Here is a 17,199-nt window from a genome sequence, read left to right on the forward strand (position 1 = left end):
CCTGCTGGCCAGACTCCCTTCTGCAAACGCCACCTTGGCAGCTGCACTGTTGCAGCCTATCCTAGTCATCTCCTCAAACAAAAGAGGTTTTAGAGTAGCAATATCCCAAAATATCGACCATGCAGAAAAAGGCGCCTGGGCGCACTTGTCTTATTCCCCACAGTTTCTTAGCCCAACTGGAGAACACCTGACTGCAGCAGGCTCGTCACGTTAAGCAGCGGAGATGACCTCTAAAGGCCAGGCCCGGAGCCCAGGGCCTCCTCCGACAGCGCGGACTGGTGCCCTCAGCCCCTGCCTCAACACCAGACCCCGCGTCCCGCACGGCCATACGCTCCGCCCCGGGCCCTGCTCTGCAGCAGTTACTCCCCCGGGGCGTGGCCGGCGCAGGCCACGCACCTCCCCCGCCCCGCCCCTTCTCCCGCCCCCCCGCCAATGGCCTGCGGCGCCGGCGCCGGGTGCCCCAGGCCCAGCCGTCCGTCGCCGTCAGAGAGCTGAGCGCATGCGCTGTGAGAGGCCGGCCGGGTGAGGGCCTCCTACGGAGGGCAGGGGGAGACAGAAAGGGAAGGGGTCACGGCGCGCCGCTTCGCCCCTGACCCCGTGGCCGCTGGAGAGCGGGTTGCGGGCGGAGCCGGGGCCGGTGGTCGCCATGGAGGTCGAGTCCCAGGCTCAGACCCCGAGCTGGGGCAGGGTCGCGGCGGCCTGCTGACCCGCCGGTGTGTGTGTGTATGTGCCTGCGCAGGGAGACATGGAGACCTGTTTGGTGGCCGCGGCGCTGAACGGGGTGGACCGTCATTCTCTGCAGCGCTCGGCTAGGTTGGGTCAAGAAGTGCTGGAGCGGGCCAGGAGGAGGGCGGTGGACTGGCGTTCGCTGGAGCTTCCCAAAGGCAGCGTGGGGGTCATTTGCCGGGAACGGCCCTACCAAGAAAGACGGCCGGCAGCTGGCCCCCGGCGCCTTCTCCCGGGAGAGGTGAGGGCCCTGTGCTGGGGGACCAGCCCATTCATTCGCTCAGCGGTGGCCTGCCGGGAACCAGGGCACGCCACACAGAAGCATCTCAGGGATCCTGACCTTGGCGGAAGCTCTAAAGTATCAGGACAGTGTAGAAAAGCCCTTTGAAAACTCTAGACATTTGACAGATTCTTATTGGGTAGCTTTAGGATACTGCTAGGGCTCGGCCCTGGTTGGTTACTTTTTAAAAAAATTGTTACATGCTACCATCTGATACTAGAGGAAAGCCTGCAAACCTTTATTTGTCCTAGATAAATTATATGTCTGTGTATTCCTTTTAGAGTTGGAATTCTTTCTCAGTAAGATCCTTCTTACTGACTTAAACTTGCAGAGGCCTTTCGAAAAGTAAAAAGGAAGCTGTACTCAAAATGACTTCATTCTCCAGTAGAGAATGCCAGATCTCACCAGTGACTTGCTGTTTATTCAAATAGAGAGAAGAAAGATACCCAACCCTCAGTGCTTCCTTCAGAACAATGGCTGAATTCATGGACTATACTTCAAGTCAGTGTGGGGTAAGTTTGTGTGAGCCAAAGCCATGCCCCCGATCGACCTGCAGATGGGTCACAAAGTGGATCTCTGTGGGATTTAGGGAGAAGCTAGAGACTACCTGTTTTCTCTGCCCTGCCTTTGTGGGCAGATTGTAATTTAAGCCAGGTGATAAATCCAAGTTAGAATTCATTCAACAAATATCTGTTGAATGCCTAACTCTAGGTATTGTTGAGGATACAGCAGTGAACAAGCCAGAAAAGGTCTCTGCCCTCACTATTGTTTTCAAACTAGTGGGGGGAAAAAAAAAAGCTTATTTGCTGAATTCCAAAACAAGTCCAAATATTAGGATTTTTTTAAACTTTGAACTGGACTAAAGTTTTCAAAAAATCAGTAGGGTCACTGTAAGCTGGAACCGAGCCTTTCTGTTTTCAAAATGTATTGAAACAAAAACTGAAACAAAATCCCTACATTAAATCTTAACTGTAGTTTCAAGTCCCTGGGAATGTAGTTTTTAAGTATGTCCCTGTGGGTCCATATCACTTGTTGGCCACAAAGGTGGTTATTTGGAACAGATGCAGCACCTTCATTGGAGGTGGTGTGGCTCAGTGGCAGCAGCAGCTTCCCAGGAAGCAGACCCAAGTTCTGCCACTTACTGGCTGTAATGCCTTCTGCCCGTTAGTCACTCAGCCTTACCTTCCCCGTTGTAAAATGAAGATCTCTCAAGTCCTTTCCAGCCTTTACAGTCTGTTTCTTTGGTTTCCACTGAGAGATGAATCCCAGAAAATTGTCATAAACTGTAGCATGAAGGACCTTTGTGAGGTTTTTGGTACCATTCATTGAAGTGGGTGAACAAGGTTTTAAGGGCCCTCTTCTCAAAACCATATACTCAGATCATCTTTAAGTACTTGGAGGGAATGTTGAAGGCAGGCCAGCCAACACTCAAGGAAATCACTTGCATGGAAGGTACTCTGTCTTCTAGGAATTACAGCAAACTCTGTTGTCTCTTCCAGCCTTAACATTTTGTGATTCTTATGTGGTTGTAAGGATGCTGCTCTATAAGGGTGAAGGAAGAGAATACCTTGTTTCTGTCCTGCTTTTCAATTTCATATATTAAGATTTCAAAAAAATCTCTAATCTTTCTATATCTTTTATAAAATCCCTGTGACTCCAAGAACAGGATTCCAACCAATGAGATATGGTTCAGAGAATATTTTTATGTTCTTATTCTGTTAAATGGTTTTAGAAAAATCCATAACTTTGGCTCTACTGTAAAGTGATCAACTTAAACCCTTTGATTCATGATTCAGTAAAAGCAATAATATTTGTCTTTGGTTTGAGGTTTAGCAGATTGGTGTTCTTCATTTTGGTTTTCAGTTCACGCTTCAAGTCTCCATCATGGAATGGAGCCTCAGAACCCCTTGGCTTTCTAAAGATAGAATTAAGAACAGCGTTCTGAGTTTGCCTTCACAGTTTTGAAGGATCCCCTAAAAACATCATTAGATCCATGTCCTGAAGTGCTTTCCTTCCCCAGCTTATTATTCTTTCAGTCTCATGCCTTAAACACTGTCCCCACACTATGTCCAAAACAAGCAGGCTTGTGATGTTTTCATCATTAGTCACGATCAAGGGCAAGTCTAAGGTTAACTTCGGGGGGGAGGAAGGAAGCAGACAAGAAAAATGTAACTGCTTTCTGATCCTTTGGATTATTCTCCTTAAATCGGAGGCCTCTCCCTGCCTTCTTCCACATGGGGAGAGCACTGCATAGCTGTTGGGTTTATGTTACATTTCCTGTTGTATTTCTAAATCTCAAGGAGATGCACCCCTCTCTTCCCTTGTCTTTGTCTGAGACTTGAACAATAAACATGGAACTGTTGCTTGTCATGAGAGGAGATGAAAGGGCATGTGTATTTGACATTGGGGCGAAGATGTGAAAATTATTTAACCTGGCAGAGAGCATGGTCCTGCCCAGCTTTAGTTGGCCAGAGTTCTTGCCCTACAGAGGCAGCAGATGGCAGCAAAGTAATGCTAAATGTAGTTTCCTTCTTGGGCAGATTTTACACGGGCAAAGATTTGTTATGACTCATAGGTCTGTCAAGAGGGCAGGTAACTTACCTTTGCTCTCTTGCCTCCCGCCTTAGCCACACTTTGCCCAAGTAACATGGAGTGTTTTGAAAATTTGGCCAGACTATTTGGCTACTCAACATCTTTCACATTACTTCTCTAGAAATATTATGCATCTGTGCCAGAGGAAGGAGGGGCAACCCATGTCTATCGTTATCACAGAGGGAAGTCAGAGCTGAATGGTCAGGTATGTGTCCCCAACTGTCCTGTGCTGTGCCCTCAGCCTCCCAAGATGAGAGAGTCTATATTCGGGAGCTCCTGCTGGATTTGTATTACTGGATGCCTGCATGACTCAGCATCACAGTGCTCAATGGAAATGCATCAACTCCGAGCCTTGGAGAACTTACAGCAATGAACATGAAATAAGAGTTTGTCCAAAGTATAAGATTTATACCACTGTAGGATCTTTGGTTGAACCTGCAGTCCTGGGCCACAGGATTCTTGGGCAGGCTTAAAGAAAAGAGCTTCAAATATCCTCTTCTACATCTAGGATAGGAAAGAGATTTTTCATAATCATACATTTTACTCTAAGGTAGTGACAACATGTCTTCGGTAATTTTTAAAAAGATAGTGCAAAGAGGGGGTCTCTTTTAACAAAATACTTTTTCTAAAGATAATAACAATTACAGGCCTCTCACTACAAACTTACCTGTCTCTTGCCACATGTCATTCTGGGGAAGCCAAAGATTCTACTTGTTGAATTGGTTCAACAAGAGTTGTTCATTGTTGTTATTTGTGAGATGTTTTTCTTTTTGTTTTTAAACTCCTCTAGTTGTACTCAAAGAGAGCAAACTTAAGTCCAGAGTCTAATCCACAAGTTGGATTCCTGACTTCTCTGGTCTGTGGGTTCAGGGAGAGGAATGGGAGAGTGGCTACAGGGCTGTGAGCAAGGGCTGGACACATGCTGAAAGTCCCTCCTGTTTCCCTGGCCTGGGATATGAGGAGCAACACCAGAGCCCGAATCCTGGGTTCCGTTCTCTGGCCTGGCCTAGGGCTCTCTTAGGTTTGCCTGACCCTAAGGGGGTTACATGTGGGCTAGAGTCATTCCCATCCCTCCCATTCCTTCCTATATGTATAAGTTGGTGCCTCTAAGGGAAATTGACTTTTATCAGTTCAGCCTGTTTCCCTCTAGTACCCCCACTCCTGGGAGAAGCACAGGAGAAGAGAATTCTATTTTCTGAGAGTCTGTAAAGTGTCAGTCACTTTTGTCCTTTAAATCTTCCCTACGATCTAGTATATCCATTTTATAGAGCGGGAAACCAAGCCTTAGAGAAATTCATCTGTCCCTCTCAGTAAATAGCAGAGATAGGATCCAAACTCAGGTCTGTCTGACTGCAAAGCCCATGTAAGGATAAAAAGTAATTATGGTAAACATCTGACTAAAAATACTTCACAGAATTCACTAAAAGTCTTAATAACTTAGGTGACAACTTAGAAAAAACTGACAGAACAATTGTTTGTTCCTAATAAGGTAGGAGAAAATTTCTCTTTACAATCCAGCAGTCAAAGCTTGGACACTAATCAGTGTTTCTGTCTCTCCAGAGAAAAGACACCTCCTCTGGTCTTGGAAGCATCTATCAAGCATCAGAGTATGCTCCAGAGGCATCCCAGCCTGTGAGTACAGAACTTCTAGTAAACTGGGCTTCACCACCCTTGCAATTCCATGAACCAGCTGACCTGGTTTTATAGGGTTCTTGGTACTGGATCTGTAGTATTTTTAAGCTGGGATGTTTCTACCCTTGGGGAGAGTGTATGACATTTTGGTTCAGTGTAAAATTATGTTTTTCCTTCCTTCGCTTGAAGCTTCAGGGATACTCTTTGTGCATGAACTCATAGTTGTGGTTGGAAAGAATGTGAAGTATTCACATCTCAGTTCCTACAGCTCAGCTGGGCTGGCACTGGGTCCTGCTGGAATTCCACTGTCTGTTCAAGCAGCAGGAGGGGCTTGACCTTCCTGCTTACAAAGTGAAAACCATTGCTGAAATTCTGAAACATATACATTTGGTTAGATCGGGTTCCAAAACATTGGAAGGAATTTGTTCCCATTTTCCACAAATGTTTCTCTATAAAAACATATAGTGATGAGTTTTTCATTTTTAAGATAAAGTACTTATCAGTTCATGAACCCAGGGAATCTTCTGGAACTTGGAAGGGCTGGAATTCTGTGGAAAGGAACTCCAGCATGTTGCTGCAGTAGTTTGCTTAATTTTTGTTGGTATGCAGTGTGCTACTAGCCAGGATTCAGAATATACTAGAATTAATAGCAACTAAGAATATTCTGCTTCTAGTACAAATGTAAGTTGTTAGGCTTAGATGCCTCCAACACGTGCTAGATTTTGCTCATGCTAATCTTCCTGATGTTCATGGTATTGGAATCACAAATGCCAGTCGTACCTCCAGTGTTTCCTTTTATGCAGACAAATGAAGCATCGGCTTTCTGCAATTCTGATATAGCTGTATTTTCTGAAACCTACTTTTGTTCACTTTCATAGTTGATGACCAAGAAATAGTTGTGGTATTGTTACTTACGTTCATGTTAGTTAAATGATAGTAGACCTCCAGTTTTGTAGTAACTGGGCATGAAAGGATATAACATGAAGCAGCTTTGGAAAAAATGGCTTCAGATCTGCAAGGTGAAAGGGGAGGAAGTTTCATAACAGTATAAATATTATCATTTATTCCTCATAGTGGAATTTGCTGGCCAGTAGTTTGGTTTTTCCCCCTAGTGTGGTGGTAGAAACGACAACTTCTGCCTGTGGCTCCTGAGCATTGAGTAAGCACGTAGTGGTATCCTAGCTGTGGGGTAGGAGCTTTGGCTAATTACAGGCTCTTTTCTGGTCTGAGACTTTTCTCTTTTCCCATTTGAACTCCTCTGCCTGCACACCTGCCATGACCCACTTCCCAGCCATGTGTGAAGTCTGTCCTTGGAGGATGGTTTGTGCTCAGCTCAGCTGTAAACATCTTTCCAATAGCTCCAGCTTCCAGTTTTGCACTATAGCAGAACCAATCCTCCAAGGGAAAGTTTTTGCCAACCAGCTGTCTTGCTGCATGATAAAATGGAATCTGCTCTTAGTCGTCTCAGCTTTAGGAGAAAAGAAGTGTTTCATCTTCCTAATAATGAATTTAGCGAAGTTCAGTTAAAAAGAATGATTCTCGTTATTCCACCGTGCCTTGCCATTACTGCTAATCTGTGCTAACAAGTGCCACTGTCTGCTTTTGGTCCCCAAAACAATGGTCATTAGCCCTTCCCTCTACCTAATTCTTATCTTTCTACTCCAACTAGAGTGCTCCTTTTATGACCTTGCATGTTCCTATAACACTTTAGCATTTACAGTGTTTTCACATACATGCTTATTTGTGAGGTAGGTATTATCAGTTTTAGAAATAAGGAAACAAACGTAAGGAGAGGCTGAGACTTACCCAAATGACAGTCCTATTATGTGGCCAAGCTGAGCTTTCGAGCAGGACCTCCATCTCCCACGAGTGCTTCATTCCATCCCACCTCTGGCACACAAAGGTAGCCTGGTGGAGGTGTCCTGACAGCACTGGGATATAAAATGTTTAAACTGCTAATATCTGCTTTTCCTTCTAGGCTGAGAACATCTCTAAGGACCTCTACATAGAAGTATATCCAGGGACCTATTCTGTCACTGTGGGTGCAAATGACTTAACCAAGAAGACTCATGTGGTCGCAGTTGATTCAGGACAAAGTGTGGACTTGGTCTTCCCCGTGTGAGGTTGACCATCACAGCCATCACATCACCTTTTTTTTAAGTAGCAAGAAGAATAAAGCCACTATATGATTCTCTTAATATTTACACATTAATCTTGCTTTTAGTGCCGACTGGAGAGGGTCAGCCTTCCTGGGACCTGGAGTTCATCTCTTTCGGTGCCTATTTTAACTTGAAAGTGTAGAAGTCCCCCCACCCTCTTTTGCCTGAAAGTAATAATGTAATGATGCTGTCTGAATAGTTTTTACAGCTTGCTTTCCAAGTAAAGGTTCATTATGATAATAAAGGGAGAGATTTGGAAATAAAGAGAATTCCTTTTTTTTTTTTGCTGGGAAAGATTCACCCTGAGCTACCATGTCTTGCCATCTTCTTTTTTTTTCCCCTCCCCAAAGCCCCAGTACATAGTTGTATATCATAGTTGTAAGTCCTTCGGGTTCTTCTGTGTGAGCCACCACCACAGCATGGTTAGTGACAGACAAGTGGTGTGGTTCTGCACCCAGGAATCAAACCTGGGCCGCCAAAGTGGAGTGTGCCAAACTTGAACCGCTAGGCCATCAGGGCTGGCCCAAGAATTCCTTTTTATTGGTATTAAGAGGTGAAACCAAACATCGCTCATGTACAATTGTAGGCTTTATGAAAAGATGGCAGAGAGGCTGGGGACACATTTGTCCAAAGCAGGCCGACCACACCCTGCAGCTTCTGTGGAAGAGGCATCCTCAAGCAGATCTGACTAGGCTCCTGGCAGGGAGCCCTGGCCAGGGCCGCCATGCTCCTGTGCCCCTTCCTGCCGCTCATCTGCAGGGAAGTCCCAGTGGGGTGAAGATGCTGCTGCTTATTCAGCTGTCATCTGTGGCCTGTACGCTACCTCCTTCCATTGAAGAGGTCTTGTCAGCCACTGTGTGACTCCTCCTCAGGTATTTACCACCACTACTTTTTAGCCTCCTGTAAGAGAAAAACATCCTGAGAGTCTTATGCTGACTAAAATTTTAAGGATCAAAAGTCACTGATGTTAAAAAGTCATTGATGTGTCCTGAACTTCTTTAAGCTACCAAACCCACAGTCTTGTTGCATCTCTCAGTTTAGTTGACTGGTGATTGATTCATCTCATTTGAACATAACAAGTCTTTCCTCAGGAAAAATACCAGTATTTTATATGATGATTTTATAAATAGAGCTATATTAGCATTCCTAGTGAGGAAGACTCCCACCGACAGAGGGCCTAGTAAAGCAGACCCATGCCTATCAAATGGCCACAAAAGAGGGCCATTTAAACAGGGATCCTTGCACCCCCAGGAAGCCTATGATGAACTTCATGAGTTCTGGAAGCCTTCTGAAATTGTATGCAACATTGTGGGTATGTGCATTTTCCTGGGAAGAGTGGCCATGGATTTTATCATCTTCAAAAGGGGTGTGACCCCAAAAGGTCAAAGAACCATGTAAGGAGTCCTTACGAAGCTCCTTCCCAGTCACTCTGCTTTATCTAGATCCTCAGGGCTTTTAGTCTAAGGGGAATTCTGGCCCCTCTGATGTGTCAGAGTACCTGGCTCAGTTTTCTGCGTTCAGCTTCTTCTGGCAGGATCTGCAGTGGCTTAGTGCTGGTTGCTTCCAGGATCAGCTCCTTGGTGTTCCCCACGACTACAGTTTGTACTCGCTGTGGTTTGTTGCCCTTTTCTTTCTGGATGTTGCAACATCTTGTTCCTAAACCCAAAATTCAGTTAGTTATGTTAAGTATGCCACCATTTCGTTGAGATTAGTCGCGATAACTTAAGTAGAACTACATCAGGGATCACAGAATCTCTTATCTGTAAGCTCCAAGCATTGTTCTCTGCTTTTAAAGAGAAATAAAGTTTGTTAGTCATTTCTGGCCATTATGCTTTTGGGAAAGGCTATATCTGATAACCAGATTTGGAATTGGGTGGGAGAAATTATCAGACGTGTTTTTCAAAACAGCCAGTAGGGGAAGCAAAGGTAACCAACGGCCACCAGTCGAAGGAGCTTATAAATCACACTGATCACAAAGAGATAGTAAGCTGATGGAAAAACAAGTTTTAAGAGGTTTGAAGGGGGAGGAAGAGTATCCTCTACCCACTCTGAGTCCTTTCTGGCTGGGCTACAAATTAAATTGACATGAGACCGAATAGGAGGAGAAAATCAAAGTTTAATAACATGTATACATGGGAGAAACCAGGGAAACTGAGTTTCTCGACAAATGGTGGTTTTCACCTTAAATAGCATACTCAGGTAGACAAAGGAGGATGTTGGGGGTGCAGAGGGAGACAGCTATGGGACATTACCAGAAAGCACAGCAATCAAGAGTATGCAGATTTAAGTCTTCTCCGTACTGATGAGAGTTTCCAGAGATAGGGTCATCCTCCCTCCCCCCTTCCCAGTACAGAAAGGGAGATACCTAAACAAATGGAGATTTCCCTTACAAATGTAAATGTTTGGTAAACAGAACTTTGATAAGAATGGGCTTAGCGAGGACCCTGCCAGTCTATCCATCCCCAGAGTTAAATTCATTTAGGCAGTTAGTGGGGAAGGTCAAATGTCCGGCAGAAAACATAAGGTAAAGAGACATATTTTGAGGTGGACAATTTTGATCTCCCACAGGTTGAATGAGGCAAAACAAAACTATGGGAGATGTGACTTCCTGAGGAAAAGGACAATAATATAAAAAGGAAGGAATACTTTAAAAGAATCCATCCCCTCCCTGACTTTTAAAACTACAGATTGAATGCTGTTTCAGTCCTAAGGAAGGAAGGAGAGCAACATGACTGCTGGCAGCCAACAGTCGGGCCTCTCTAGGATCGTTAGGTTAGGATCATACAGTAGCCTCATTGCCTGTAACTAAAAGTAGCAGAAAGTGTGGATGACAGAGGGCCCCACGCAGCAGGATTCTTAAGAGGCAGAGCCTAAAGCTGATGGTCAGGCATCAGCACTTGATGGCTATCAAGCCCAGTTAGGAGAGGCAGAGCAGCACGTTGCCTTAAAAGGACACAAAATCTGGAGGGGAGAAGAGCACAGCTCTGGTATTTGCCATGGTTTCCAGCCTTGGTGCACACGTGGTTTTACGCACTTCCCCTTCACTAGTGGCACTCGATACCCCATCTGTGACAAGGGCTAGGGGTGGCCCCTTTCTCCACACCCCATCTCGGGCATATTCTCCATAACTTTGGGCACAAGGTTGGGACCTGGCAGAGGGCAGATCCACTGATTCTCAGGGTTTAGCTCCAAAAATTAGCCTTTGCCTGAAGCATAACAAATGATCCAGTACCTGAAGGAAAGCCAGACCAAGTACCTGAAGGTACTATACTTCTCTTCTTTATAACCAATTATTAGAATTTATTTTGGGGGAAAAAATTTAGAGTGGGTCTGTTTAAATATGGTGATGGGGAGAGAGACTGAATGTTAAATGTAGGTGACTGGGCAATGGAGATAAGAGCAGTGTATGCTCAAGGCCAGGGAAAATTTGTTTGGACTGAATCAGGTTTGGAACTAGTCTAGATAGAATGCTATGGAGCAAGCCATGGCAGCAGGAAGGCAGGCCTGCTGTCTGGGGCATGTCTGACCACCAGGGCCCCTCTGGTTACCCACTGGCGTTCCTCTCCCTGAGGCTGGGCCTGGTGCTTCTCAGTTGCTCCCCACAGACTCCTCTCTTTTGGATAGGTACAGCTTTTCTTTCTCCAGTCCGTGCTGAAGCAGGAGGTGGTGGAAGCTATGGAGAAGTTAGCATGAAAACTCCAGATTTGGGCACCATTTTCTTTATATCATCATTTATTGGGCAGGCATATCTAGTTGAAACAGCTGTTTCCAAGTAGCTTCGGCCAACAACTCCCACTGTGAGATGGGAGTGACCTATTTCACAGAAGCCCAGAAACCTCTCCCACTTCAAGGTAAAGAAGTTTGGAGACGGCTGCAGATTGCCAAGGACAATAACACTGCCTCCCCGCTTAGCTGTACAGGATGAGCAGCACAATGCAGTGCCCTGTTCTTCCCACTCTGACTTACTGAAGGGCCCACCTGGAGAGGAAGGCCTGATGACCAATGTTTAAAGACCAGTTTCTGTGTTTCTCGGGGCATTGAAGACTCTAATCCACACCTGGAGGCATTTTGACTATTCATCTAGAGAAAAATCAAGGCCTCCAAGAAAAAAGGGAGGGAGCAGAACAGACAGTGGCAGTGCCCTGCCAGTGGAGACTAGTGAGGAAGAAGACAGGCGTTAAATGCAGATGCAAACCTTAGCACAAAGATCAGCTTGTCCTTTCTTGTTGGGTGTTATTGCTTAAGTGGAAACTACCATTTCCTTCTTATCACAGCCTCCCCTTCGACATGACCACACTCCTAAGTGTCACTTCTAATCCCGGCACAGTGGATGTGTGCATCAGATTCCTAAGGGACACATGAGAGGGAAGGAGCAGGGGCCTCTGCCCTGCCTTAGAAGAAAGAATACCTGGCTTCCCAGGATGTGGCTCAGACCTGTTTCTCTTCCAGTACCTCCACTCAGGCTGGCAGAAGCCACTCTGCCTCCTTGGAGACTTCTCAAGAAGGATGGGGTCTGTGTTGACTGTGCTGTCCACCATCAGCCTCTGGGGGAGGCCCATCTCCAGATCATTCTCCAAATCCTCTTCAGGAGAGGAGGAGGAGGAAGAAACAGCCACGGGAGCTTGCACTGCTACTTCCTCCTCTTTAGGACCCTCTAGGGGCAAAAGCTGTGCTGTGGGCTTCAGCTCGGCCTCTGGATGTTCTGTGGCTGTGACCCCTGAGGTCCTGGTGAGAGGCCACCAGGTGGGTCCAACCAAAGGGGAGCAGCAGAGGCAGCCCTGGCACAGCAGCTGGCAGCAGGCGTAGGGGTAGGAGGGAGGGCACAGGAACGGAGTGCCCAGAGGAAGCCCGTTGGTGACATACCCAGCAACTGGCCCCAGCAGAGGGCAGCAAGGGGCCCAGAGAAGGGGACTGGGGTGCTCCCTGGTGAAAGGCTTGTGCAGCCTCTCCATAGCCTTCTTCCAGACAGCTGGGGGCACCCACCAGGCCCCACCTAGAGGCACTGTAGCTATCTTGCCATTCCAGAAGTGAACAGTAATTTCTTCTTCTTTTGATGCTACATGACAGAAAAGATCAACATTTTGTAACAATTACCTCTTCTGTAGCATGGCATAAGGGTTCTCCTATGCCAAAAAGCAAAGCCTCAGTGAGCCACTCTGCTCTGCCTGCCCCCTCATGCACCCCTCTCCCTGGAGAGCCTGCCAGGAACATTCCCTCACCTGCTCCATATTTACTACCATTTCCCAGCGCACTTGCACCTGCCTCCCTGTCTCAATTTTCCCGTCAAAACCAAAATGCATCCTCAGGTGGGGGAAGGGAAGGAGAAGCCTCCTTCTGTCATTCTTTGAATGACAATGATGCTGACTGGCCAGCCATGCAGGATGGGACTGTCCCAGTGCCTGGACAACTTGGTGGGGGACAGCTCATGAGTACTGGTGAGACCCCAGGATAACCCCACACACCATAGGTTAGCTAACCAACATAGACATGGTAGTTTTAGGCTATCTTGCCCTGATAAAAAATATTTTATAATCTTAAAGATATGATTCATATATCTCATATATATATTCATATAACCCCCAGGATTAAGCTGCAAGTGAGGGGGTAAGGATTTTTTTTAATGCCTCTCAGACTCCTAGGCTATAGAGACACCCTTTGCTCTCTCCCCTGGCCTGATCACCAGCCCGGCTCCTTCTGGGGACTGGTAAGTCAGAGAAGCTTCCCTTACCTCTCTCGGGGTCTCTTGCCTCCAAGCCCAAGAGAACCGTGCCAGGGCCATACCGCTGTTGGTCTGGCTCCCAGGGTGCCAGCACCTTGTCCCCAGGTTGCAGTGAGTATTCCACGGATGGCGAGAACAGAATGACATCTTCTTCTAAGACCACGCTCTGCTGCTGGGCTGGCAGCTTTGGGCCTGTGACAAGGGGAGCCTCAAATTCTACAAGCAGGGCCCCCTGCCTCTCCAGCTGTAGGAAGGAAAACACTTAGAATGAGACCTGCATGAGGAGGTACAACAGGGAGCACAGGGTTCCCTACAATGCCCTAGAACCAGGCCCAGGGGGTTCCTCAAGGGGCAGGGACAGGTGCTGCTGAGCGCCGATTATGGCAGAGACAGGCAGGCTGTGGTGTGGATGCTCTTCCCTCCACCTCTTCTTGCCATGGGCCTCTCTCCTTGATCGCTTCTTGCCTCTCCCTTCCTGTTCGCTTCCTTTTCCTGTTTTTCTTTTCTCCTACCTATATTTTTGGCCAGCAATTCCCAGGAGTAACCTGGGTCCTCTGGATCTTTCCCCAATGCATTCCCCCTCCTCCCAGCACTTCCAAGAAGTGTTGTCCCTGTGTCAAGACCAACTAGGGATGGCGTGTTCATCCACAGGCCCACATGGGGAAGGAGTGGCTGTGGCCGATAGGGCAGTCTCAGCACTGCCGTTATATCAGTGAGGAAAGGTTTGGCTAAGCAAGTGAACAGCATCAACGAGAGGAGAGGGCAAAAGAGGTACTTACGCTAATTAAAGCATGAGCTGTTTTGAGAACTCAATATGATTTTGAAGAGAAAGTCTGGTTACAAATTACTTTTATCAAATCACTAGACAGAACCTATATTCGAGCAAAACTCTGCTAATATTTCATTTGAATTCACATATTAGTTACTTGAAAATGACAAAATGACTTCTGATTGCAAATTCTATTATTCATGTTTTTTTAGAATTCACATTAGTCTTCCCTCTGTGGATCCATATTTATAAAGTCTGACTCTGAAAAGAAGAGAAAAATCCCAAAGAAGTCAGCAGCCACTGAAGTAAAGCCCCGGCCTGGCTCCCAGCGTGAGGGGACCGTGCTTCTGTGTATACGGGCACACAGGCATGCACGTGGACAAACACATTTTGCTCCTCTTTCCATAGCCTGGTGCCCATAATTTGACACATTGAATTTTCCTGAACAAAGTACTTTTACTGTACATTTTCTTCACTGGTATGGGTTCAACTGTGTCCCCTGAAAATTCATATGTTGGAGTCCTAGCCCCTAATAACTCAGATTGTGATCTAATTTGGGAATAGAGTCATTGCAAATATAATTAGTTAAGACAGTCATACTGAAGTATGGCTGAGTAGGGTGTGTTCCTAATCTAACGCCTGTTGTCCTTAGAAAACAGGGAAATTTGAACACAGAAAGGGAGAACACCATGTGACAATGAGGCAGAGATCAGAGTGATGATTCTACAAGCCAAGGAACACCAAAGATTGCCGGCAAACCACCAGAAGTTAGGAAAGGCGCATGGAACAGATTCCTCTTCACAGGTCTCCGAAAAACCAACCCTGCCAACACCTGGACTTCCAGTCTCCAGAACTGAGAGACAACAAATTTCTGTTATTTAAGCCACTCAGTTTGTGCTACTTTGTTACACAACCCTAGCAAACCAGTACACTCACAGACGTTACATTTTCACTTCTACAACCTGGCCATGGAAGATCTGTGCTCATCCAAGAAACTGAACTGCTGGGCGCACACAGCCGAGGCGTATCAGGTATGACAGGGCCACCCACACCCAGAGGAGCACGCCCGGGAGATGTGGGGAGTTAGGGACTTGCCTCTGGAGCAGCTTTGATCTGAGCCCGGTAATAAAAGCCATCTGGTTCCCTTCTTGCCAGGACCCATGTGTCAGCAACATCTCCAACTCTTCCCAGCCAGCCAGGCCCCTGCCATGCTGGGTCAGCAATGTGGAGACACGGGTGGTAAGATGCGTATCTGGAGAAAAGCACACGGAGTTAGGCAGTGGAGAAGACCAAGCCCTAAAAACATCAAGAAACACCTCTCACTGTTAGGTCTGAGCAGCACCACAGCATGTGTAGGACATACAAGGCTATGTGGAACAGAAATCCATGTAAAAAGTGGCAATCTATGACTTCTGCTAAGATAAGGTAAACTATTAGAAGGGGCAGAAGGAGAGGACAGTGAAGGCAACCATCGTTTGAAGATTGGGAATTGTTTAAAGATAATCAAAATGTGATTAGCCTTGATATAGTCAAGTTAATTAATGCTGGTTCTGAGACTAGACAGCAGACCACGAAAGAGTACCAGGAAGGAGAATCCTAAGGTGGTGTGTGGGATTCCAGGATGATGCGTGGAGGTTCAGATGAAAAAAATTGTAAGAACACTTGGCACTGTGGGATCAGAAGGGAGAAGGAAGTGTTTGAGCAGGGGTAGCACATAGGAGCTGACTAAGGGGCTGTGGGACAGAAAAATGGAGAAGCTGGTTCCGGAAAATTTTGCGGACAGGGCCGAGGCCAGGGCGGGGGTGGGAACTGTTGAGTTAGGGTTTGGGTTTCTGAAGAAGGTGTTTATTTGTGGGCAAGCCTGGATACAGGGATGCTTAACTCTGGCTTTGAACGAGATGGTCCACATAGGACCAAGAAAGGGGGCTATTAAGGGTTCAAGCCAGCATGTCCCTAACCTGGGCAGACGAATTGAGTAGCATGGACATGAATCCCCGGGATTTAAACAACTTGCTTGTGCTTCAGGCTGAGCCTCCTTTCTCCTCTTGTATCCACACTTTAGACAGCTGACTGAGGGTACTATATTCAGGAAAAGCCAGGATAACTGAGGGAACTGAGGGAACCTGAGGAGGGGCCTGGAGACCTCATCCTAGCTGTTGGTTGCAGAAACCCTAATTTCTCACGTGGTGCCAGGGCAGGTCTCATAGGTGATGGTAAAATGATCTAGAAACTTTATAACTGGTGATGCCTGACTGCCTTCTCTCACACTTGCCAACTCTGACATCTGCCACTCTGCTGCAAGGGGGGACAAAAGCCAGATCAACGCTTGAGGCCCCCGGGGAGCACAGTTTAAACAGGGATAATATAATACCCCAAGCAAATCATAGCCCACACAGTAAAAGACCCTTTCGGCCTTCCCAAGAAGCAAGTTCTCTCCCTCATGGTACACCCTCTAGAGCCAAGAGCAGAGAGGAAAAAGGAAGGAGCACACCACTTCCGCCAGAGGGGCAGAGACCAGTACCTGGTGAGGGGGTTGTGCCAGGTGAGCCAGGGCGCCCGGAGGACAAAGGGGCAGGTGAACGAGAGGTCCCAGGGAGGAGCAGCGCCGGCCCAGGCAGGGGCCTTCAAGGTCGTGGCCACGCTGCAGTATTTGGGCCAAGACATCCCAGGCCCTGCGGAGGATTCCGTGGTCTTCGGGGAAACCACCTGAGAACGAGCACCACCGTTACTGAGCTGCAGCCCACGCCCAGCAGAGGGCGCCTGGCTGGGGCCCGGCTCAGCTCGGCGGTCAGCGGCCTCCCAGGGCCCCAGCCGCCCCCACGGCCGCCCAGGGTGTCCTCTGAATCCCCCGCCCCGGGAACCTCAGCTCAGGAAATGGGGGAGGGGTTGAAAGAGCCAGAGCTGCGATTAGAGAAAGCCAGCTGTAAATCCTCACCTCCGCGCTTCAGTTACCGCTCGAGAGACAGTATACGGAAAGCACCTGGCATATAAGTAGCTCAATATAGTTAGTTTTCTCCTTCCTCCTCCCCAATAGTAGGGATTCTCGGGGGAAAGACCATTCTTCCCTTCCCAAATCCTAACCCTGATGACAAACTGACCCCTAACCCAAGTCCCAGACTCTCCTCCTAACCCAGTCACCTCCGGGACTAACTCTGGCCCCAGGCCCAGTTGAGATCCCAGAGCCTCGGCCTCCGGAGACCCTTCAGAGGTGACAGCTGCCACCCACGGCCCAAGATCACTCGGCTGCCCCAGCCCACCGGCGCCCTGTTAGAGTCTGCCCCTGCCCAAGTCCACAGGTCTGACCCCAAGCGCACTTACCCAC

The 17,199-nt window shown here is 47.4% G+C and overlaps 2 protein-coding genes across 2 annotated transcripts; one reads left to right on the top strand and one right to left on the bottom strand.

Annotated features, from left to right (window-relative positions):
• The first annotated feature begins 594 nt into the window (after positions 1–594).
• AKIP1 (A-kinase interacting protein 1) lies at positions 595–7,948 on the top strand. The gene is made up of 5 exons (XM_058545944.1): positions 595–967; positions 1,438–1,518; positions 3,720–3,803; positions 5,159–5,230; positions 7,209–7,948. Exons 1-5 carry the CDS (start codon positions 746–748, stop codon positions 7,350–7,352), a joined length of 603 nt encoding a protein of 200 aa, XP_058401927.1. The 5' UTR covers positions 595–745; the 3' UTR covers positions 7,353–7,948.
• C7H11orf16 (chromosome 7 C11orf16 homolog) lies at positions 7,839–16,579 on the bottom strand. The gene is made up of 6 exons (XM_058545945.1): positions 16,399–16,579; positions 14,973–15,129; positions 13,118–13,352; positions 11,798–12,445; positions 8,888–9,045; positions 7,839–8,289 (listed from the first exon to the last, which is right to left on the bottom strand). The coding sequence occupies exons 1-6, from the start codon at positions 16,539–16,541 to the stop codon at positions 8,275–8,277; spliced, it is 1,356 nt and encodes a 451-aa protein (XP_058401928.1). The 5' UTR covers positions 16,542–16,579; the 3' UTR covers positions 7,839–8,274.
• Between the last annotated feature and the right edge of the window lie 620 nt (positions 16,580–17,199).

Source organism: Diceros bicornis, chromosome 7, assembly GCF_020826845.1.
Source record: "Diceros bicornis minor isolate mBicDic1 chromosome 7, mDicBic1.mat.cur, whole genome shotgun sequence".
NCBI classification, from domain to species: Eukaryota; Metazoa; Chordata; class Mammalia; order Perissodactyla; family Rhinocerotidae; genus Diceros; species Diceros bicornis.

Bases quoted from the DNA above. Each gene is read 5' to 3' on its own strand.
- AKIP1 (XM_058545944.1), top strand. From the start codon at position 746: ATGGAGACCTGTTTGGTGGCCGCGGCGCTGAACGGGGTGGACCGTCAT. The intron at 968-1,437 runs GTGAGGGCCCTG...TTATTCAAATAG, and splicing joins GGCGCCTTCTCCCGGGAGAG to AGAGAAGAAAGATACCCAAC. The intron at 5,231-7,208 runs GTGAGTACAGAA...TTTTCCTTCTAG, and splicing joins CTCCAGAGGCATCCCAGCCT to GCTGAGAACATCTCTAAGGA.
- C7H11orf16 (XM_058545945.1), bottom strand. From the start codon at position 16,541: ATGTCTTGGCCCAAATACTGCAGCGTGGCCACGACCTTGAAGGCCCCT. The intron at 15,130-16,398 runs GTACTGGTCTCT...GCTTTTCTCCAG, and splicing joins TGGCACAACCCCCTCACCAG to ATACGCATCTTACCACCCGT. The intron at 9,046-11,797 runs GTATTCTTTCTT...TTTTGGGTTTAG, and splicing joins GCCACATCCTGGGAAGCCAG to GAACAAGATGTTGCAACATC.